Source organism: Oncorhynchus kisutch, unplaced genomic scaffold, assembly GCF_002021735.2.
Source record: "Oncorhynchus kisutch isolate 150728-3 unplaced genomic scaffold, Okis_V2 scaffold3973, whole genome shotgun sequence".
Classification (NCBI taxonomy): Eukaryota; Metazoa; Chordata; class Actinopteri; order Salmoniformes; family Salmonidae; genus Oncorhynchus; species Oncorhynchus kisutch.
The window spans coordinates 129,783-152,500 of NW_022265918.1; the positions used below are offsets into that span (position 1 = coordinate 129,783).

Below are 22,718 nucleotides of genomic sequence, written 5' to 3' on the forward strand. Positions count from 1 at the left end.
TACTATTATTCTGATTCATGTTTCATAGTAAAAACATTTCCAGTAAGTGACGAGAGGTGCTTATATCTTAACCCTTATCACTGCTGTTGGGCCACTCTCTCCAGATTATATCCCTGCTGTTGGGCCACTCTCTCCAGATTATATCCCTGCTGTTGGGCCACTCTCTCCAGATTATATCCCTGCTGTTGGGCCACTCTCTCCAGATTATATCCCTGCTGTTGGGCCACTCTCTCCAGATTATATCACTGCTGTTGGGCCACTCTCTCCAGATTATATCACTGCTGTTGGGCCACTCTCTCCAGATTATATCCCTGCTGTTGGGCCACTCTCTCCAGATTATATCCCTGCTGTTGGGCCACTCTCTCCAGATTATATCACTGCTGTTGGGCCACTCTCTCCAGATTATATCCCTGCTGTTGGGCCACTCTCTCCAGATTATATCCCTGCTGTTGGGCCACTCTCTCCAGATTATATCCCTGCTGTTGGGCCACTCTCTCCAGATTATATCCCTGCTGTTGGGCCACTCTCTCCAGATTATATCCCTGCTGTTGGGCCACTCTCTCCAGATTATATCCCTGCTGTTGGGCCACTCTCTCCAGATTATATCCCTGCTGTTGGGCCACTCTCTCCAGATTATATCCCTGCTGTTGGGCCACTCTCTCCAGATTATATCCCTGCTGTTGGGCCACTCTCTCCAGATTATATCCCTGCTGTTGGGCCACTCTCTCCAGATTATATCCCTGCTGTTGGGCCACTCTCTCCAGATTATATCCCTGCTGTTGGGCCACTCTCTCCAGATTATATCACTGCTGTTGGGCCACTCTCTCCAGATTATATCACTGCTGTTGGGCCACTCTCTCCAGATTATATCACTGCTGTTGGGCCACTCTCTCCAGATTATATCACTGCTGTTGGGCCACTCTCTCCAGATTATATCACTGCTGTTGGGCCACTCTCTCCAGATTATATCCCTGCTGTTGGGCCACTCTCTCCAGATTATATCCCTGCTGTTGGGGCCACTCTCTCCAGATTATATCACTGCTGTTGGGCCACTCTCTCCAGATTATATCCCTGCTGTTGGGCCACTCTCTCCAGATTATATCCCTGCTGTTGGGCCACTCTCTCCAGATTATATCCCTGCTGTTGGGCCACTCTCTCCAGATTATATCCCTGCTGTTGGGCCACTCTCTCCAGATTATATCCCTGCTGTTGGGCCACTCTCTCCAGATTATATCCCTGCTGTTGGGCCACTCTCTCCAGATTATATCCCTGCTGTTGGGCCACTCTCTCCAGATTATATCCCTGCTGTTGGGCCACTCTCTCCAGATTATATCCCTGCTGTTGGGCCACTCTCTCCAGATTATATCCCTGCTGTTGGGCCACTCTCTCCAGATTATATCACTGCTGTTGGGCCACTCTCTCCAGATTATATCACTGCTGTTGGGCCACTCTCTCCAGATTATATCACTGCTGTTGGGCCACTCTCTCCAGATTATATCACTGCTGTTGGGCCACTCTCTCCAGATTATATCACTGCTGTTGGGCCACTCTCTCCAGATTATATCCCTGCTGTTGGGCCACTCTCTCCAGATTATATCCCTGCTGTTGGGCCACTCTCTCCAGATTATATCACTGCTGTTGGGCCACTCTCTCCAGATTATATCCCTGCTGTTGGGCCACTCTCTCCAGATTATATCCCTGCTGTTGGGCCACTCTCTCCAGATTATATCCCTGCTGTTGGGCCACTCTCTCCAGATTATATCCCTGCTGTTGGGCCACTCTCTCCAGATTATATCCCTGCTGTTGGGCCACTCTCTCCAGATTATATCCCTGCTGTTGGGCCACTCTCTCCAGATTATATCCCTGCTGTTGGGCCACTCTCTCCAGATTATATCCCTGCTGTTGGGCCACTCTCTCCAGATTATATCCCTGCTGTTGGGCCACTCTCTCCAGATTATATCCCTGCTGTTGGGCCACTCTCTCCAGATTATATCACTGCTGTTGGGCCACTCTCTCCAGATTATATCCCTGCTGTTGGGCCACTCTCTCCAGATTATATCCCTGCTGTTGGGCCACTCTCTCCAGATTATACGACATAATACAGGACATTAATCCGTCATCCTTTACAAAACAATACAGGGAACACTAAAATAACACATCTTAGATCTGAATGAATGAAATATTCTTATTAAATACTTGTTTCTTTACATGGTTGAATGTGCTGACAACAAAATCACACAACAATTATCAATGGAAATCAAATTTATCAACCCATGGAGGTCTGGATTTGGAGTCACTCAAAATTAAAGTGGAAAACCACACTACAGGCTGATCCAACTTTGATGTAATGTCCTTAAAACAAGTCAAAATGAGGCTGTATGACCTCCCTACAACGCCTGGGCATGCTCCTGATGAGGTGGCGGATGGTCTCCTGAGGGATCTCCTCCCAGACCTGGACTAAAGCATCCACCAACTCCTGGACAGTCTGTGGGGCAACGTGGCATTGGTGGATGGAGCGAGACATGATGTCCCAGATGTGCTCAATTGGATTCAGGTCTGGGGAACGGGCGGGCCAGTCCATAGCATCAATGCCTTCCTCTTGCAGGAACTGCTGACACACTCCAGCCACATGAGGTCCAGCATTGTCTTGCATTAGGAGGAACCCAGGGCCAACCGCACCAGCATATAGTCTCACAAGGGGTCTGAGGATCTCATCTCAGTACCTAATGGTAGTCAGGCTACCTCTGGCGAGCACATGGAGGGCTGTGCGGCCCCCCAAAGAAATGCCACCCCACACCATGGCTGACCCACCGCCAAACTGGTCATGCTGGAGGATGTTGCAGGCAGCAGAACGTTCTCCACGGCGTCTCCAGACTCTGTCACGTCTGTCACGTGCTCAGTGTGAACCTGCTTTCATCTGTGAAGAGCACAGGGCGCCAGTGGCGAATTTGCCAATCTTGGTGTTGTCTGGCAAATGCCAAACATCCTGCACTGTGGTGGGCTGTAAGCACAACCTCCACCTGTGGACGTCGGGCCCTCATACCACCCTCATGGAGTCTGTTTCTGACCGTTTGAGCAGACACATGCACATTTGTGGCCTGCTGGAGGTAATTTTGCAGGGCTCTGGCAGTGCTCCTCCTGCTCCTCCTTGCGCAAAGGCGGAGGTAGCGGTCCTGCTGCTGGGTTGTTACCCTCCTACGGCCTCCTCCACGTCTCCTGATGTACTGGCCTGTCTCCTGGTAGCGCCTCCATGCTCTGGACACTACGCTGACAGACACAGCAAACCTTCTTGACACAGCTCGCATTGATGTGCCAACCTGGATGAGCTGCACTACCTGAGCCACTTGTGTGGGTTGTAGACTCCGTCTCATGCTACCACTAGAGTGAAAGCACCACCATCATTCAAAAGTGACCAAAACATCAGCCAGGAAGCATAGGAACTGAGAAGTGGTCTGTGGTCACCAACTGCAGAACCACTCCTTTATTGGGGGTGTATTGCTAATTGCCTATAATTTCCACCTGTTGTCTATTCCATTTGCACAACAGCATGTGCAATGTATTGTCAATCAGTGTTGCTTCCTAAGTGGACAGTTTGATTTCACAGAAGTGTGATTGACTTGGAGTTACATTGTGTTGTTTAAGTGTTCCCTTTATTTTTTTGAGCAGTGTATATTACAGCCTTATTCTAAAATTGATTAAATCGTTAATTTTTTTCATCAATCTACACACAATGCCCCGTAATGACATCACAATGCCCCGTAATGACATCACAATGCCCCGTAATGACATCACAATGCCCCATAATGACATCACAATGCCCCATAATGACATCACAATGCCCCATAATGACCTCTGTCATTGTCAACAAAGGGTATATAACAAAGTATTGAGATAAACTTTTGTTATTGACCAAATACTTATTTTCCACCACAATTTGCAAATAAATTCATTAAAAATTCTACAATGTGATTTTCTTTTTTTTTTTTTTTTCATTTTGTCTGTCATTAGTTGAAGTGTACCTATGATGAAAATTACAGGCCTCTCTCATCTTTTTAAGTGGGAGAACTTGCACAATTGGTGGCTGACTAAATACTTTTTTGCCCCACTGTATATGATTCTCCATTCAGTAGAGGAGCAACAGTCCCTCTCCCTCCTCCCTCCTCTCAGCTGTGCCTGGTACTACCAACCAGTCTATCACAGCAAGCTGAAAGACATGACACACACACACACACACGAGATCTACAACTGAATTAATGGAACATGATGACATGAGAACACCAGACTGAAGGACTGACCAACTAGGATGTGTTCTCTACAATATCTCTAGATGTGCTGACGGAAAGAATGTACTTCTCACATAACGTTACCTACCTCACACTCCTCAGACAGAGACAGAGAGACACAGAATAAGAGAGAGAGAGAATGAGAGAGACAGACAGAGAGAGAGACAGAGAGACAGAGAGAGAGAAAGAGACAGAGAGAGAGAAAGAGACAGACAGACAGAAACAGAGATAGAGAGAGACAGAAAGAGAGACAGAAAGAGAGACACAGAGACAGAGAGAGAGACAGAGAGAGAGACAGAGAGAAAGGAGCAGTGTACAGGGCTGGTAAAGGATAGAGACAGACAGACAGGAGCAGGGTACAGGGCTGGTAAAGGATAGAGACAGAGAGACAGGAGCAGGGTACAGGGCTGGTAAAGGATAGAGACAGACAGACAGGAGCAGGGTACAGGGCTGGTAAAGGATAGAGACAGACAGACAGGAGCAGGGTACAAGGCTGGTAAAGGATAGAGACAGAGAGACAGGAGCAGGGTACAGGGCTGGTAAAGGATACATCTTCATGGCTCCAGACTTGGTCCCAACGGCCATGAGCTGCAGCTGGGGGTCAAAGGCCAAAGCACAGGGCTGATGGGGGAACCCATGTTCCACGGTCTGATGGAGAAACACAGAGGGGTTACTCAGAGGAAGACAGGAACGGAGGACAGAGAGGGGTTACTCAGAGGAAGACAGGAACGGAGGACAGAGAGGGGTTACTCAGAGGAAGACAGGAACGGAGGACAGAGAGGGGTTACTCAGAGGAAGACAGGAACGGAGGACAGAGAGGGGTTACTCAGAGGAAGACAGGAACGGAGGACAGAGAGGGGTTACTCAGAGGAAGACAGGAACGGAGGACAGAGAGGGGTTACTCAGAGGAAGACAGGTACGGAGAGGACAGAGAGGGGTTACTCAGAGGAAGACAGGACCTGAGGACAGAGAGGGGTTACTCAGAGGAAGACAGGAACGGAGGAGGACAGAGAGGGGTTACTCAGAGGAAGACAGGAACGGAGAGGAGGACAGAGAGGGGTTACTCAGAGGAAGACAGGAACGGAGAGGAGGACAGAGAGGGGTTACTCAGAGGAAGACAGGAACGGAGAGGAGGACAGAGAGGGGTTACTCAGAGGAAGACAGGAACGGAGAGGAGGACAGAGAGGGGTTACTCAGAGGAAGACAGGAACGGAGAGGAGGACAGAGAGGGGTTACTCAGAGGAAGACAGGAACGGAGAGGAGGACAGAGAGGGGTTACTCAGAGGAAGACAGGAACGGAGAGGAGGACAGAGAGGGGTTACTCAGAGGAAGACAGGAACGGAGAGGAGGACAGAGAGGGGTTACTCAGAGGAAGACAGGAACGGAGAGGAGGACAGAGAGGGGTTACTCAGAGGAAGACAGGAACGGAGAGGAGGACAGAGAGGGGTTACTCAGAGGAAGACAGGAACGGAGAGGAGGACAGAGAGGGGTTACTCAGAGGAAGACAGGAACGGAGAGGAGGACAGAGAGGGGTTACTCAGAGGAAGACAGGAACGGAGAGGAGGACAGAGAGGGGTTACTCAGAGGAAGACAGGAACGGAGAGGAGGACAGAGAGGGGTTACTCAGAGGAAGACAGGAACGGAGAGGAGGACAGAGAGGGGTTACTCAGAGGAAGACAGGAACGGAGGAGGACAGAGGACAGAGGTACCAGAGGAGGACAGAGGTACCAGAGAAGGACAGCGGTACCAGAGGAGGACAGCGGTACCAGAGGAGGACAGGGCCTTTTGCTTTCAGTGAGTAATTCTGGGGCAGGTCCACAACAAGGCCCTGCTGACTCCCAAACCGCCCCGTGCTGCATCTGTCAATTAGGACTAGAGGGTACAGTGACTAGTTGTCATGGTGGGTGTGTTAGGGGTGTAGAGGGTACAGTGACTAGTTGTCATGGTGGGTGGGGGTGTAGAGGGTACAGTGACTAGTTGTCATGGTGGGTGGGGGTGTAGAGGGTACAGTGACTAGTTGTCATGGTGGGTGGGGGTGTAGAGGGTACAGTGACTAGTTGTCATGGTGGGTGGGGGTGTAGAGGGTACAGTGACTAGTTGTCATGGTGGGTGGGGGTGTAGAGGGTACAGTGACTAGTTGTCATGGTGGGTGGGGGTGTAGAGGGTACAGTGACTAGTTGTCATGGTGAGTGGGGGTGTAGAGGGTACAGTGACTAGTTGTCATGGTGGGTGTGTTAGGGGTGTAGAGGGTACAGTGACTAGTTGTCATGGTGGGTGGGGGTGTAGAAGGTACAGTGACTAGTTGTCATGGTGAGTGGGGGTGTAGAGGGTACAGTGACTAGTTGTCTTGGTGGGTGTGTTAGGGGTGTAGAGGGTACAGTGACTAGTTGTCATGGTGGGTGTGTTAGGGGTGTAGAGGGTACAGTGACTAGTTGTCATGGTGGGTGGGGGTGTAGAGGGTACAGTGACTAGTTGTCATGGTGGGTGGGGGTGTAGAGGACAGGACTACAGGACTACAGGACAGAGAGAGAAACAGACTGACAGCATTGACTACAGGACAGAGAGAGAAACAGACTGACAGCATTGACTACAGGACAGAGAGAGAAACAGACTGACAGCATTGACTACAGGACAGAGAGAGAAACAGACTGACAGCATTGACTACAGGACAGAGAGAGAAACAGACTGACAGCATTGACTACAGGACAGAGAGAGAAACAGACTGACAGCATTGACTACAGGACAGAGAGAGAAACAGACTGACAGCATTGACTACAGGACAGAGAGAGAAACAGACTGACAGCATTAACTACAGGACAGAGAGAGAAACAGACTGACAGCATTGACTACAGGACAGAGAGAGAAACAGACTGACAGCATTGACTACAGGACAGAGAGAGAAACAGACTGACAGCATTGACTACAGGACAGAGAGAGAAACAGACTGACAGCATTGACTACAGGACAGAGAGAGAAACAGACTGACAGCATTGACTACAGGACAGAGAGAGAAACAGACTGACAGCATTGACTACAGGACAGAGAGAGAAACAGACTGACAGCATTGACTACAGGACAGAGAGAGAAACAGACTGACAGCATTGACTACAGGACATAGAGAGAGAAACAGACTGACAGCATTGACTACAGGACAGAGAGAGAAACAGACTGACAGCATTGACTACAGGACAGAGAGAGAAACAGACTGACAGCATTGACTACAGGACAGAGAGAGAAACAGACTGACAGCATTAACTACAGGACAGAGAGAGAAACAGACTGACAGCATTGACTACAGGACAGAGAGAGAAACAGACTGACAGCATTGACTACAGGACAGAGAGAGAAACAGACTGACAGCATTGACTACAGGACAGAGAGAGAAACAGACTGACAGCATTGACTACAGGACAGAGAGAGAAACAGACTGACAGCATTGACTACAGGACAGAGAGAGAAACAGACTGACAGCATTGACTACAGGACAGAGAGAGAAACAGACTGACAGCATTGACTACAGGACAGAGAGAGAAACAGACTGACAGACTGTCCAATGTAGAGTTTGAATTGTGTATTCTGGGTAAGGGGTGTTTTGGTGAGGGGTAGGTAAACACACACCCCCTCTAACCAGCGGCCACAGCAGGACTTGGTCTGTAAGGGAACCACCCCTGTGACAGTCGGCAGCTGCCAAATCCCTCGCTGCCATGGAGAGCAGGGGGCTATTTTGTGTGTGTGTGTGTGTGTGTGCCGTTAGAGCCCACAGCGTTTGGTTCCACAATGACACACACATTTCATCTCCTGTTGATCTGTGAATCTTCCATGTAATCAATATATTAAATGATACGTGTTGGCCTACAGGCCTGTATGGCCTGCTGTTGACAGTTCCTTACGTTACAACACTCAGAAACAATGTACCCATCACGACACCCGCAGTCTGTTCTGGTTCATATAGGAACACCTGCAGAGCCTGAAGTCTGTACCCCCCTCAACTCTGAGAACTAACCAGGATGGCCTAAATGTTGGGGAATGTCGGATAACTGTGGTCTTGGTGAAGAAATGGAAACAGAAAAAAGGCCTACTATTGTTTTCACAGGCAAAATACGCAAACACGACATTCCTGAGACTTTCAACATGGAAGAAAAGTTTAACGGTTGTAAAACAGTCAGATCGGGTTGAATAATGGTCCTCTCTCTTTAGATAATCTGGTATCAATTCACTAAAACATTTTCGACAAGTGTTGGGTTTGAACAGAGCATATAGCATCAAGGCAGTAACGGGTAGAAGAAGTTGTTGTTGTTAGTTTGAACAGGCCGACACAGCGGCGGGGGGGTTGAAAACTATTATGTAGCTACTGACTGGTCGTGAAAACGAGTTGCATTCCAACGCGGAGACCTCCGCGACATCATTCCTCTGATACATCTACACACACATTCTGCGGGTTGGTTGGTTTGGAGGAACGACGAGAAGAGGGCAGGAGACAGGAGGGACAGACGAGAGGAGGGACAGACGAGAGGAGGGACAGACGAGAGGATGGCAAACGAGACGACCACAGAGGAGAGGAGGGCAAACGAGACGAGGACAGAAGAGAGGAGGGCAAACGAGACGAGGACAGAAGAGACGAGGGCAGAAGAGAGGAGAGGTTCTGCATACTCGCCACCGAGATCCGCTGTTCCCCCCAAAACCCCATTTTCCTGCAGTCGGCGGGTTGGGTCTGATTTTGGGAGGGAGGTCTGTGTTACTTTACCTTGTTGAAGGCGAACAATTCCTGTTTAATTTTCTCTCTCTGTGGGTCGTTGCCCTGCCGACGGAACCTAAACTTCATCATCGTGCGTCCCGGGCAGCGGAGAGGGTCGTTTCCCGGAGCGGTGGATTCCTGAGCGGTTTAATAAATGCGGAGGAACAATGTGGCGAGGATCCTTCCTACCATGCAGCTTGCAGCGGTGCTTTCTATTCTGTTCGGTGGTGCTGCAGCTCTCTGCCTGTCTATCCGACTCACAGTACCGTTCCCCTAGCAGCAGGAAATTATGCTTGCATCTTTTTCTAAATAAGAGTCCCCCTGCAAAGACATGCTAAACTTTGGGAATATCGATTTTTTTTCTTCTTCACTTTACTGCAGGTAAAGACCTAAGGCCTTGACACCGTGATGTATAGACCTAAAGGCCTTGACACCGTGATATATAGACCTAAAGGCCTTGACACCGTGATGTATAACCTAAAGGCCTTGACACAGTGATATATAGACCTAAAGGCCTTGACACCGTGATATATAGACCTAAAGGCCTTGACACCGTGATATATAGACCTAAAGGCCTTGACACCGTGATGTATAACCTAAAGGCCTTGACACAGTGATATATAGACCTAAAGGCCTTGACACCGTGATATATAGACCTAAAGGCAGAGACACAGTGATATATAGACCTAAAGGCCTTGACACAGTGATATATAGACCTAAAGGCCTTGACACAGTGATATATAGACCTAAAGGCCTTGACACAGTGATATATAGACCTAAAGGCCTTGACACAGTGATATATAGACCTAAAGGCCACAGATACCAGGAACACAGACACCAGGAACACAGATACCAGGAACACAGATACCAGGAACAAAGATACCACAAACACAGATTCCACGCCTGGATGGAAAATAGTCAGTAGGATCTCTACAAGACAATATGTGCCTCATATACAGTGTATTGTATAGGGGGCTATGGAGGGGTGGAGCAGGAAGTGCTGCTCCATATGTACCACACACAGTCCCCCTCCAGTGTATTGTATAGGGGGCTATGGAGGGGTGGACTAGTAACCAGCAGGTAGCCTAGTGGTTTGAGTTTTGGACTAGGAACCGAAATGTTGCTAGATTGAATCCCTGAGCTGACAAGGTAAAAAATCTGTCGTTCTTCTCATTTAACAAGGCAGTTAACCCACTGTTCCTAGACCAGTTAACCCACTGTTCCTAGACCAGTTAACCCACTGTTCCTAGACCAGTTAACCCACTGTTCCTAGACCAGTTAACCCACTGTTCCTAGACCAGGTAACCCACTGTTCCTAGACCAGTTAACCCACTGTTCCTAGACCAGTTAACCCACTGTTCCTAGACCAGGTAACCCACTGTTCCTAGACCAGTTAACCCACTGTTCCTAGACCAGTTAACCCACTGTTCCTAGACCAGTTAACCCACTGTTCCTAGACCAGTTAACCCACTGTTCCTAGACCAGGTAACCCACTGTTCCTAGACCAGTTAACCCACTGTTCCTAGACCAGTTAACCCACTGTTCCTAGACCAGTTAACCCACTGTTCCTAGACCAGTTAACCCACTGTTCCTAGACCAGTTAACCCACTGTTCCTAGACCAGTTAACCCACTGTTCCTAGACCAGTTAACCCCACTGTTCCTAGACCAGTTAACCCACTGTTCCTAGACCAGTTAATCCACTGTTCCTAGACCAGTTAACCCACTGTTCCTAGACCAGTTAACCCACTGTTCCTAGACCAGTTAACCCACTGTTCCTAGACCAGTTAACCCACTGTTCCTAGACCAGTTAACCCACTGTTCCTAGACCAGTTAATCCACTGTTCCTAGACCAGGTAACCCACTGTTCCTAGACCAGTTAACCCACTGTTCCTAGACCAGTTAACCCACTGTTCCTAGACCAGTTAACCCACTGTTCCTAGACCAGTTAACCCACTGTTCCTAGACCAGTTAACCCACTGTTCCTAGACCAGTTAACCCACTGTTCCTAGACCAGTTAATCCACTGTTCCTAGACCAGGTAACCCACTGTTCCTAGACCAGTTAACCCACTGTTCCTAGACCAGTTAACCCACTGTTCCTAGACCAGTTAACCCACTGTTCCTAGACCAGTTAACCCACTGTTCCTAGACCAGTTAACCCACTGTTCCTAGACCAGTTAACCCACTGTTCCTAGACCAGTTAACCCACTGTTCCTAGACCAGTTAACCCACTGTTCCTAGACCAGTTAACCCACTGTTCCTAGACCAGTTAATCCACTGTTCCTAGACCAGGTAACCCATTGTTCCTAGACCAGTTAACCGACTGTTCCTAGACCAGTTAATCCACTGTTCCTAGACCAGGTAACCCACTGTTCCTAGACCAGTTAACCCACTGTTCCTAGACCAGTTAACCCACTGTTCCTAGACCAGTTAACCTACTGTTCCTAGACCAGGTAACCCACTGTTCCTAGACCAGTTAACCTACTGTTCCTAGACCAGTTAACCTACTGTTCCTAGACCAGGTAACCCACTGTTCCTAGACCAGTTAACCCCACTGTTCCTAGACCAGTTAACCTACTGTTCCTAGACCAGGTAACCTACTGTTCCTAGACCAGGTAACCCACTGTTCCTAGACCAGTTAACCCCACTGTTCCTAGACCAGTTAACCTACTGTTCCTAGACCAGGTAACCTACTGTTCCTAGACCAGTTAACCCACTGTTCCTAGACCAGGTAACCTACTGTTCCTAGACCAGGTAACCCACAGTTCCCCGGTTGACCGTCATTGAAAATAAGATTTTCTTCTTAAGTCTAGTTAAATAAAGGTTAAAAGATCTAATTCTGATCTACAATGACGGCCAAACCCAGATGACGCTGTGCCAATTGGGAGATCTAATTCTGATCTACAATGACTGCCAAACCCAGATGACGCTGTGCCAATTGGGAGATCTAATTCTGATCTACAATGACTGCCAAACCCAGATGACGCTGTGCCAATTGGGAGATCTAATTCTGATCTACAATGACTGCCAAACCCAGATGACGCTGTGCCAATTGGGAGATCTAATTCTTATCTACAATGACGGCCAAACCCAGATGACGCTGTGCCAATTGGGAGATCTAATTCTGATCTACAATGACTGCCAAACCCAGATGACGCTTTGCCAATTGGGAGATCTAATTCTCATCTACAATGACTGCCAAACCCAGATGACGCTGGGCCAATTGTGCTCCTGCCCTACGGGACTCCCAAACACAGCCTGGGATTGAACCGGGGTCTGTAGTGACACCTTAAGACCACTGCGCCACTCGGGAGCCTGATACTTAAGTGTATTTTTAAAACCAAACACTTTTACCAAAGTAGTAATTTACTGGGTGACTTTTACTTGAGTCATTTTCTCTGAAGATATCTTTACTTCTACTCAAGTATGTCTATGGGATACTTTTCCCACCACTGTGGGTATTCCCTTTCCCTAAAAATACCAATGTTGTAAGACGGTCTTTTATTTTGAAGGTTTACCTCATTACCATACAGAGTGACGTCACCGTTCGTGCTGCTGGCAGAATAGCATTCCTACTGACGCTCCCGGACCACAACAGAGAAGAAGAAGAGGCGAAGCGAGAGGGATAAAACCGGTCCCTAAATCTTTCTTTTCCCAGCAGGTGGCGTTTTTTCTGTTGTTGTTGTTGTATGGAGGTCAATGAGTGTTGAATTTGGTTAATGTCTTATTTGTTACGTGTGTTTTATTTGATCGAATAAAAGTTTCGTAATGATTTAGTTTTATTTTGTGTAGTGACATAAGTAGGACACGTGCATTCCCGGCAACTCTGAGAGAAAAAAAACGTTAAATCTGAGGTGTGCCTGGTCTTCAGTAGTTACCATAGTTACCACCTCACAAATTCATAAACACCCGTTAAATCTGAGGTGTGCTGGTCTTCAGTAGTTACCATAGTTACCACCTCACAAATACATAAACCCCCGTTAAATCTGAGGTGTGCCTGGTCTTCAGTAGTTACCACAAATACATAAACCCCCGTTAAATCTGAGGTGTGCCTGGTCTTCAGTAGTTACCACAAATTCATAAACCCCCGTTAAATCTGAGGTGTGCCTGGTCTTCAGTAGTTACCACAAATTCATAAACCCCCGTTAAATCTGAGGTGTGCCTGGTCTTCAGTAGTTACCATAGTTACCACCTCACAAATTCATAAACCCCCGTTAAATCTGAGGTGTGCCTGGTCTTCAGTAGTTACCACAAATTCATAAACCCCCGTTAAATCTGAGGTGTGCCTGGTCTTCAGTAGTTACCACAAATTCATAAACCCCCGTTAAATCTGAGGTGTGCCTGGTCTTCAGTAGTTACCACAGATTCATAATCCCCAGTGGTGATTTTAGCATGGACATCTTGGTGGGGCCATTTTTAATGCATGCCTGCAAAGCCACTAGGCAATATATTAATTGGACTATAACGGTGACCACAAACTGCTCAAATCAAATTGTATTAGTCACATGCACCGAATACAACAGGTGCAGTAGACCTTACAGTGAAATGCTGAATACAACAGGTGTAGTAGACCTTACAGTGAAATGCTGAATACAACAGGTGCAGTAGACCTTCCAGTGAAATGCTGAATACAACAGGTGTAGTAGACCTCACAGTGAAATGCTGAATACAACAGGTGTAGTAGACCTCACAGTGAAATGCTGAATACAACAGGTGTAGTAGACCTCACAGTGAAATGCTGAATACAACAGGTGTAGTAGACCTTACAGTGAAATGCTGAATACAACAGGTGTAGTAGACCTTACAGTGAAATGCTGAATACAACAGGTGTAGTAGACCTCACAGTGAAATGCTGAATACAACAGGTGTAGTAGACCTCACAGTGAAATGCTGAATACAACAGGTGCAGTAGACCTTACAGTGAAATGCTGAATACAACAGGTGTAGTAGACCTCACAGTGAAATGCTGAATAGAACAGGTGCAGTAGATCTTACAGTGAAATGCTGAATACAACAGGTGTAGTAGACCTTACAGTGAAATGCTGAATACAACAGGTGTAGTAGACCTTACAGTGGAATGCTGAATACAACAGGTGTAGTAGACCTCACAGTGAAATGCTGAATACAACAGGTGCAGTAGACCTTACAGTGAAATGCTGAATACAACAGGTGTAGTAGACCTCACAGTGAAATGCTGAATACAACAGGTGTAGTAGACCTCACAGTGAAATGCTGAATACAACAGGTGCAGTAGACCTTCCAGTGAAATGCTGAATACAACAGGTGTAGTAGACCTCACAGTGACCTGGCCTAACCTGACGCCGAACACAGGCGTAATACACTCCACCCAAGTACACACAGCAACAAGCCCGCACTAACACAAGCGGGCTAATCGAACTTAAAATACACCATCCCAAAAACCCCAACAAGGAACAGGTGAAAACAATCAGACAAAACCAAATGAAAAGGATCGGTGGCAGCTAGTAGACCGGTGACGACGACCGCCGAGCGCCACCTGAACAGGAAGAGGAGTCACCTTCAGTGGCAGCTAGTAGACCGGTGACGACGACCGCCGAGCGCCACCCGAACAGGAAGAGGAGTCACCTTCAGTGGCAGCTAGTAGACCGGTGACGACGACCGCCGAGCGCCACCCGAACAGGAAGAGGAGTCACCTTCAGTGGCAGCTAGTAGACCGGTGACGACGACCGCCGAGCGCCACCCGAACAGGAAGAGGAGTCACCTTCAGTGGCAGCTAGTAGACCGGTGACGATGACCGCCGAGCGCCACCCGAACAGGAAGTGGAGCCACCTTGAGTGATATTCGTGACTAAACATTACATCTTTGTTGCTAGGAAGGAAACTGAGTCACGCAGGCAATGAACTGTTTCTTCTCCCTTAATGTGGCCTGACCTAACCTGACCTAAACTGGCCTGACCTAACCTGACCTAACCTAACCTGACCTGACCTGACCTGACCTAACCTGACCTGGCTGACCTAACCTAACCTGACCTGACCTGGCCTAACCTGACCTGACCTAACCTAACCTGGCCTGACCTAACCTGACCTAACCTGGCCTGACCTAACCTGACCTGGCCTGGCCTGGCCTGACCTAACCTAACCTGGCCTGACCTAACCTAACCTAACCTAACCTAACCTAACCTGGCCTGGCCTAATCTGACCTGGCCTGACCTAACTTGACCTGGCCTGACCTAACCTGACCTGGCATGACCTAACCTGACCTGGCCTAACCTGGCCTGACCTAACCTGGCCTAACCTGGCCTGACCTAACCTAACCCGGCCTGACCTAACCTGGCCTGGCCTAAACTGGCCTGACCTAACCTAACTTGACCTAACCTGACCTGGCCTGACCTAACCTGACCTGGCCTTGCCTGGCCTAATCTGGCCTATCCTGACCTGGCCTGGCCTGACCTGACCTGGCCTATCCTGACCTGGCCTGGCCTGACCTGGCCTGGCCTGGCCTGGACTGACCAGTCCTGACCTAACCTGGGCTGGCCTAACCTGACCTGACCTGGCCTAACCTGACCTGGCCTAACCTAACCTAACCTGACCTGGCCTAACCTGTCCTGACCTAACCTAACCTGACCTGACGTGACCTGACCTAACCTGGCCTAACCTGACCTGGCCTGATCTAACCTGACCTGACCTGGCCTGGCCTGACCTAACCTAACCTAACCTAATCTAACCTGGCCTGGCCAGGCCTAATCTGACCTGGCCTGACCTAACCTAACCTGGCCTGACCTAACCTGACCTGACCTGGCCTGACCTAACCTGACCTAATCTGACCTGGCCTGGCTTAACCTGGCCTGACCTAACCTAACCTGGCCTAACCTGGCCTGGCCTGACCTAACCTGACCTGGCCTGACCTGGCCTGACCTAACCTGACCTGACCTGACCTTGACAGACCTAAATTGACCTGACCTGGCCTAACCTGGCCTGGCCTGGCCTGACCTAACCTGGCCTGGCCTAACCTAACCTGACCTGACCTGGCTTAACCTGTCCTGACCTGGCATAACCTGACCTGGCCTAACCTGACCTGGCCTGGCCTGGCCTGACCTAACCTGGCCTTGCCTAACCTGACCTGGCTTGACCTGACCTGACCTGACCTGGCCTGGCCTAACCTGACCTAACCTGACCTGGCCTAACCTGGCCTAACCTGACCTGGCCTGATCTGATCTAACCTTACCTTCTGGGTTAGAAACCAGACTACGGCCTCCTCCTACAGATACCCATTACCTTCTGGGTTAGAAACCAGACTACGGCCTCCTCCTACAGATACCCATTACCTACTGGGTTAGAAACCAGACTACGGCCTCCTCCTACAGATACCAATTACCTACTGGGTTAGAAACCAGACTACGGCCTCCTCCTACAGATACCCATTACCTTCTGGGTTAGAAACCAGACTACGGCCTCCTCCTACAGATACCCATTACCTACTGGGTTAGAAACCAGACTACGGCCTCCTCCTACAGATACCCATTACCTTCTGGGTTAGAAACCAGACTACGGCCTCCTCCTACAGATACCCATTACCTTCTGGGTTAGAAACCAGACTACGGCCTCCTCCTACAGATACCCATTACCTACTGGGTTAGAAACCAGACTACGGCCTCCTCCTACAGATACCCATTACCTTCTGGGTTAGAAACCAGACTACGGCCTCCTCCTACAGATACCCATTACCTTCTGGGTTAGAAACCAGACTACGGCCTCCTCCTACAGATACCCATTACCTTCTGGGTTAGAAACCAGACTACGGACTCCTCATGTCTCTAACTGATCATTAACGATATTTAAAGTTTAGAAATCCGAACCCGTCAGAGGCCATGTGGTGGAGAGTGATGAAGGTCTGGGCAGGGTGAAAGCCAAGATAAAGCATAGCAGTGTGAGCAGACAACACAGAGTTACACATGGAGTAAACAATTAACAAGTCAATAGAGTCAATAACACAGTAGAAAACAAAGGGGGAGTCTATATACAATGTGTGCAAAAGGCATGAGGAGGTAGGCAAATAATTACAATTTTGCAGATTAACACTGGAGTGATAAAAGATCAGATGGTCATGTACAGGTAGAGATATTGGTGTGCAAAAGAGCAGAGAAGTAAATAAATAAAAACAGTATGGGGACGAGGTAGGTGAGAAAGGGTGGGCTATTTAATGAAAAAAAACCCGACCACATAGGTTTACTAAGAAGCATTCTATCGTACATTATTATTTTCAAGCCATTTATCATCTTTAGTGTACTGTGATTTCAGTCATTGTTTCATTTCATGGTGCCTAGTAAGACCTATTTCTGGTATGTTCACATCCCTGTAGCGGCAGGGTAGCCTAAGCACACCTAGTTACCCCCCCCCCAAAAAAAAGCTCCAGTAATTTGCAAAATAAAAAAAAAGCCATAAAAACTCAAATAAATAAAATATTTGGCCTCCTTGTTGTGGTAATATTAACAATATATTCCATACGTATTGTAATATATTACCATTAATCCACGTCTATAAGCTAAATAGCATAATCATAGAATACCTTTTATTCACTATAATTGTGCAGAAAATACAAAGACATTCAGATCAACAGAAACACTCAATCACAAAGTGGATCAAAGGAAATATATACTGCCGACCATTATATTGTGTTATTTATTGGTCTCCATTCAACTGATTTAAGTTATGAATAGGATTTAGTTAGATGGATTTAGTTTACATTCTTCATTGTAACCACAGTGTCACAGATAATAGGATTTAATTAGATGGATTTAGTTTACATTCTTCATTGTAACCACAGTGTCACAGATAATAGGATTTAATTAGATGGATTTAGTTTACATTCTTCATTGTAACCACAGTGTCACAGATAATAGGATTTAATTAGAGGGATTTAGTTTACATTCTTCATTGTAACCACAGTGTCACAGATAATAGGATTTAGTTAGATGGATTTAGTTTACATTCTTCATTGTAACCACAGTGTCACAGATAATAGGATTTAATTAGAGGGATTTAGTTTACATTCTTCATTGTAACCACAGTGTCACAGATAATAGGATTTAATTAGATGGATTTAGTTTACATTCTTCATTGTAACCACAGTGTCACAGATAATAGGATTTAATTAGAGGGATTTAGTTTACATTCTTCATTGTAACCACAGTGTCACAGATAATAGGATTTAGTTAGATGGATTTAGTTTACATTCTTCATTGTAACCACAGTGTCACAGATAATAGGATTTAATTAGAGGGATTTAGTTTACATTCTTCATTGTAACCACAGTGTCACAGATAATAGGATTTAATTAGATGGATTTAGTTTACATTCTTCATTGTAACCACAGTGTCACAGATAATAGGATTTAATTAGAGGGATTTAGTTTACATTCTTCATTGTAACCACAGTGTCACAGATAATAGGATTTAGTTAGATGGATTTAGTTTACATTCTTCATTGTAACCACAGTGTCACAGATAATAGGATTTAATTAGAGGGATTTAGTTTACATTCTTCATTGTAACCACAGTGTCACAGATAATAGGATTTAATTAGATGGATTTAGTTTACATTCTTCATTGTAACCACAGTGTCACAGATAATAGGATTTAATTAGAGGGATTTAGTTTACATTCTTCATTGTAACCACAGTGTCACAGATAATAGGATTTAATTAGATGGATTTAGTTTACATTCTTCATTGTAACCACAGTGTCACAGATAATAGGATTTAATTAGATGGATTTAGTTTACATTCTTCATTGTAACCACAGTGTCACAGATAATAGGATTTAATTAGATGGATTTAGTTTACATTCTTCATTGTAACCACAGTGTCACAGATAATAGAACACAACATGAGAAGATTAATTTGGACAAAACAGTTCTTTATTAAAGACAAATCCTCGTCGGACTCTCTTTCATCCCGTCTCTTTCATCCCGTCTCTTTTCATTCCCGTCTCTTTCATCCCGTCTCTTTCATCCCGTCTCTTCTCATTCCCGTCTCTTTCATCCCGTCTCTTCTCATTCCCGTCTCTATCATCCCGTCTCTTTCATCCCGTCTCTTCTCATTCCCGTCTCTATCATCCCGTCTCTTTTATCCCGTCTCTTCTCATTCCCGTCTCTTCATCCCCCCTCCCATCCCGTCTCTTTCATCCCGTCTCTTTTCATTCCCGTCTCTTTCATCCCGTCTCTTTTCATTCCCGTCTCTTTCATCCCGTCTCTTCTCATTCCCGTCTCTTTCATCCCGTCTCCTTCATCCCGTCTCTTCTCATTCCCGTCTCTTTCATCCCGTCTCTTTCATCCCGTCTCTTCTCATTCCCGTCTCTTCCATCCCGTCTCTTCTCATTCCCGTCTGTTTCATCCCGTCTCTTTCATCCCGTCTCTTTCATCCCGTCTCTTTCATCCCGTCAGTAAAGGAGGACTCCGTGTGTCAGAAACTCCCTTCATACAGAGGGTCTGTCACTCTTCCACAATGTGGTAAATAAAGACAGTCAGACTCTCTTTCATCCCGTCAGTAAAGGAGGACTCCGTGTGTCAGAAACTCCCTTCATACAGAGGGTCTGTCACTCTTCCACACTGTGGTAAATAAAGACAGTCAGACTCTCTTTCATCTTGTCAGTAAAGGAGGACTCCGTGTGTCAGAAACTCCCTTCATACAGAGGGTCTGTCACTCTTCCACACTGTGGTAAATAAAGACAGTCGGACTCTCTTTCATCCCGTCAGTAAAGGAGGACTCCGTGTGTCAGAAACTCCCTTCATACAGAGGGTCTGTCACTCTTCCACACTGTGGTAAATAAAGACAGTCGGACTCTCTTTCATCCCGTCAGTAAAGGAGGACTCCGTGTGTCAGAAACTCCCTTCATACAGAGGGTCTGTCACTCTTCCACACTGTGGTAAATAAAGACAGTTAGTTATTTAGAATGATTTACTTCTGGTTTTCAGAGGGACAGAAACCAACAGCCCACCGTGCTTCTTTTGGGAAACCGTCAGTCCGCATGTCAAGGGTAATTCCCCGATAGTTTTTCACAAGTTCTCTCTTAACTCCAGAACCTCCGCCAGCTAATGTTGTGTTGTCGCCTGATGCAGGACTTTATTGCCAGAGAAGAGAGACTATCAGACTGAAAACACCTCCATTGAATTAGGAAAAGATGGTCAATCTGTGCCACAGTTTAGACTACCGATAGATCAGAGTTATTCCTCCCCCTTGTGACAGTGTGGTGTAGAGACAGAACGATCAATCTACCACCTTCTACCACCAACTACCACCATATCACCATCTACCACCAACTACCACTATCTACCACTATCTATCACATCTACCACCAACTACCACCATCTACCAGCATCTACCAGCATCTACCAGCATCTACCACTAACTACCACCATCTACCAGCACCTACCACTATCTATCACCAACTACCACCATCTACCACTATCTATCACCATCTACCACTAACTACCACCATCTACCACCTTCTACCACCATCTACCACTAACTACTACCATCTATCACCATCTACCACCATATAACACCATCTACCACTAATTACCACCATCTACCACCTTCTACCACCATCTACCACTAACTACTACCATCTATCACCATCTACCACCATATAACACCATCTACCACCATCTACCACTAACTACCACAATCTACCACGATATAACACCATCTACCACCATCTACCACAATCTACCACCATATAACACCATCTACCATCATCTACCACTAACTACCACCATATAACACCATCTACCACCATATAACACCATCTACCACCATCTACCACCTTCTACCACCATCTACCACTAACTACCACAATCTACCACGATATAACACCATCTACCACCATCTACCACAATCTACCACCATATAACACCATCTACCATCATCTACCACTAACTACCACCATATAACACCATCTACCACCATATAACACCATCTACCACCATCTACCACCTTCTACCACCATCTACCACTAACCACCACCATCTACCACTAACCACCACCATCTACCACCAACTACCACTAACTACCACTATCTATCACCATATAACACCATCTGCCACCAACTACCAATATCTACCACCAAGTACCACATCTACCACCATCTACCACTATCTACCACCAAGTATCACTATCTACCACCATCTACTACTAACTAACACCATCTACCACTAACTACAGACTGACTGACAGACTGACTGACTGACTGAGTAGCTGGTTGACTGACTGACTGACTGACTGACTGACAGACAGACAGACAGACAGTGTGTTATAACAGAGTGATCTCACTCGGTGGCAGGGTGAGTCTCTTCTCCCGGACTGACAGACTGACTGACAGACAGACAGACAGTGTGTTATAACAGAGTGATCTCACTCGGTGGCAGGGTGAGTCTCTTCTCCCGGACTGACAGCATGTTCTCCATGTGCATGGCAATGACCCGACACAGCTCCAGACCCTAGACACAGACACAACGTTGTTACAACACAGACACAACGTTGTTCCAACACAGATACAACATTGTTACAACACAGACACAACATTGTTTCAACACAGACACAACATTGTTTCAACACAGACACAACATTGTTTCAACACAGACACAACATTGTTACAACACAGACACAACACAGACACAACATTGTTTCAACACAGACACAACGTTGTTTCAACACAGACACAACGTTGTTTCAACACAGACACAACACAGACACAACATTGTTTCAACACAGACACAACATTGTTACAACACAGACACAACACAGACACAACATTGTTTCAACACAGACACACCGTTGTTACAACACAGACACAACGTTGTTACAACACAGACACAACACAGACACAACATTGTTACAACACAGACACAACATTGTTACAACACAGACACAACATTGTTACAACACAGACACAACACAGACACAACATTGTTTCAACACAGACACAACATTGTTTCAACACAGACACAACACAGACACAACATTGTTTCAACACAGACAACACATTGTTTCAACACAGACACAACATTGTTACAACACAGACACAACGCTGTTACAACACAGACACAACATTGTTTCAACACAGACACAACACAGACAAAACATTGTTTCAACACAGACACAACATTGTTTCAACACAGACACAACATTGTTTCAACACAGACAACACATTGTTTCAACACAGACACAACATTGTTACAACACAGACACAATGTTGTTTCAATACAGACACAACATTGTTTCAACACAGACACAACACAGACAACACATTGTTTCAACACAGACACAACGTTGTTTCAACACAGACACAACATTGTTTCAACACAGACACAACACAGACAACACATTGTTTAAACACAGACACAACGTTGTTTCAACACAGACACAACACAGACACATCATTGTTTCAACACAGACACAATGTTGTTTCAACACAGACACAACATTGTTACAACACAGACACAACATTGTTACAACACAGACAACATTGTTTCAACACAGACACAACATTGTTTCAACACAGACACAACGTTGTTACAACACAGACACAACATTGTTTCAACACAGACACAACGTTGTTACAACACAGGCACAACACAGACACAACATTGTTTCAACACAGACACAACACAGACACAACATTGTTTCAACACAGATAACACATTGTTTCAACACAGACACAACACA

The 22,718-nt window shown here is 46.5% G+C and overlaps 2 protein-coding genes across 4 annotated transcripts in view; both read right to left on the reverse strand.

Moving 5' to 3' along the window:
* The window catches only part of LOC109887162 (lethal(2) giant larvae protein homolog 1), an 85,815-nt gene extending 76,531 nt beyond the window's left edge, over positions 1-9,284 (reverse strand). For 2 of the 3 annotated variants that reach the window (XR_004209458.1, XM_031821431.1), the window contains exons 1-2: positions 9,028-9,284; positions 4,834-4,931 (exon numbers count right to left, since the gene is read on the reverse strand). Coding sequence is in view for 2 of the 3 variants with exons in the window: in XM_031821431.1 (XP_031677291.1) it covers positions 4,834-4,931; positions 9,028-9,108 (179 nt within the window). In the remaining variant the exon portion in view is untranslated. The remainder of the gene's footprint in view (positions 1-4,833; positions 4,932-9,027) is intronic. The other variant, XM_031821430.1, reaches the window with a different exon arrangement.
* Positions 9,285-20,982: 11,698 nt separating this feature from the next.
* The window catches only part of LOC116372943 (unconventional myosin-XV-like), a gene marked incomplete at its 5' end in the record, with an annotated part of 176,783 nt that continues 175,047 nt past the window's right edge, over positions 20,983-22,718 (reverse strand). The window contains 1 exon segment of the mRNA XM_031821429.1: positions 20,983-21,490. Within this exon segment, the coding sequence (XP_031677289.1) occupies positions 21,389-21,490 (102 nt within the window).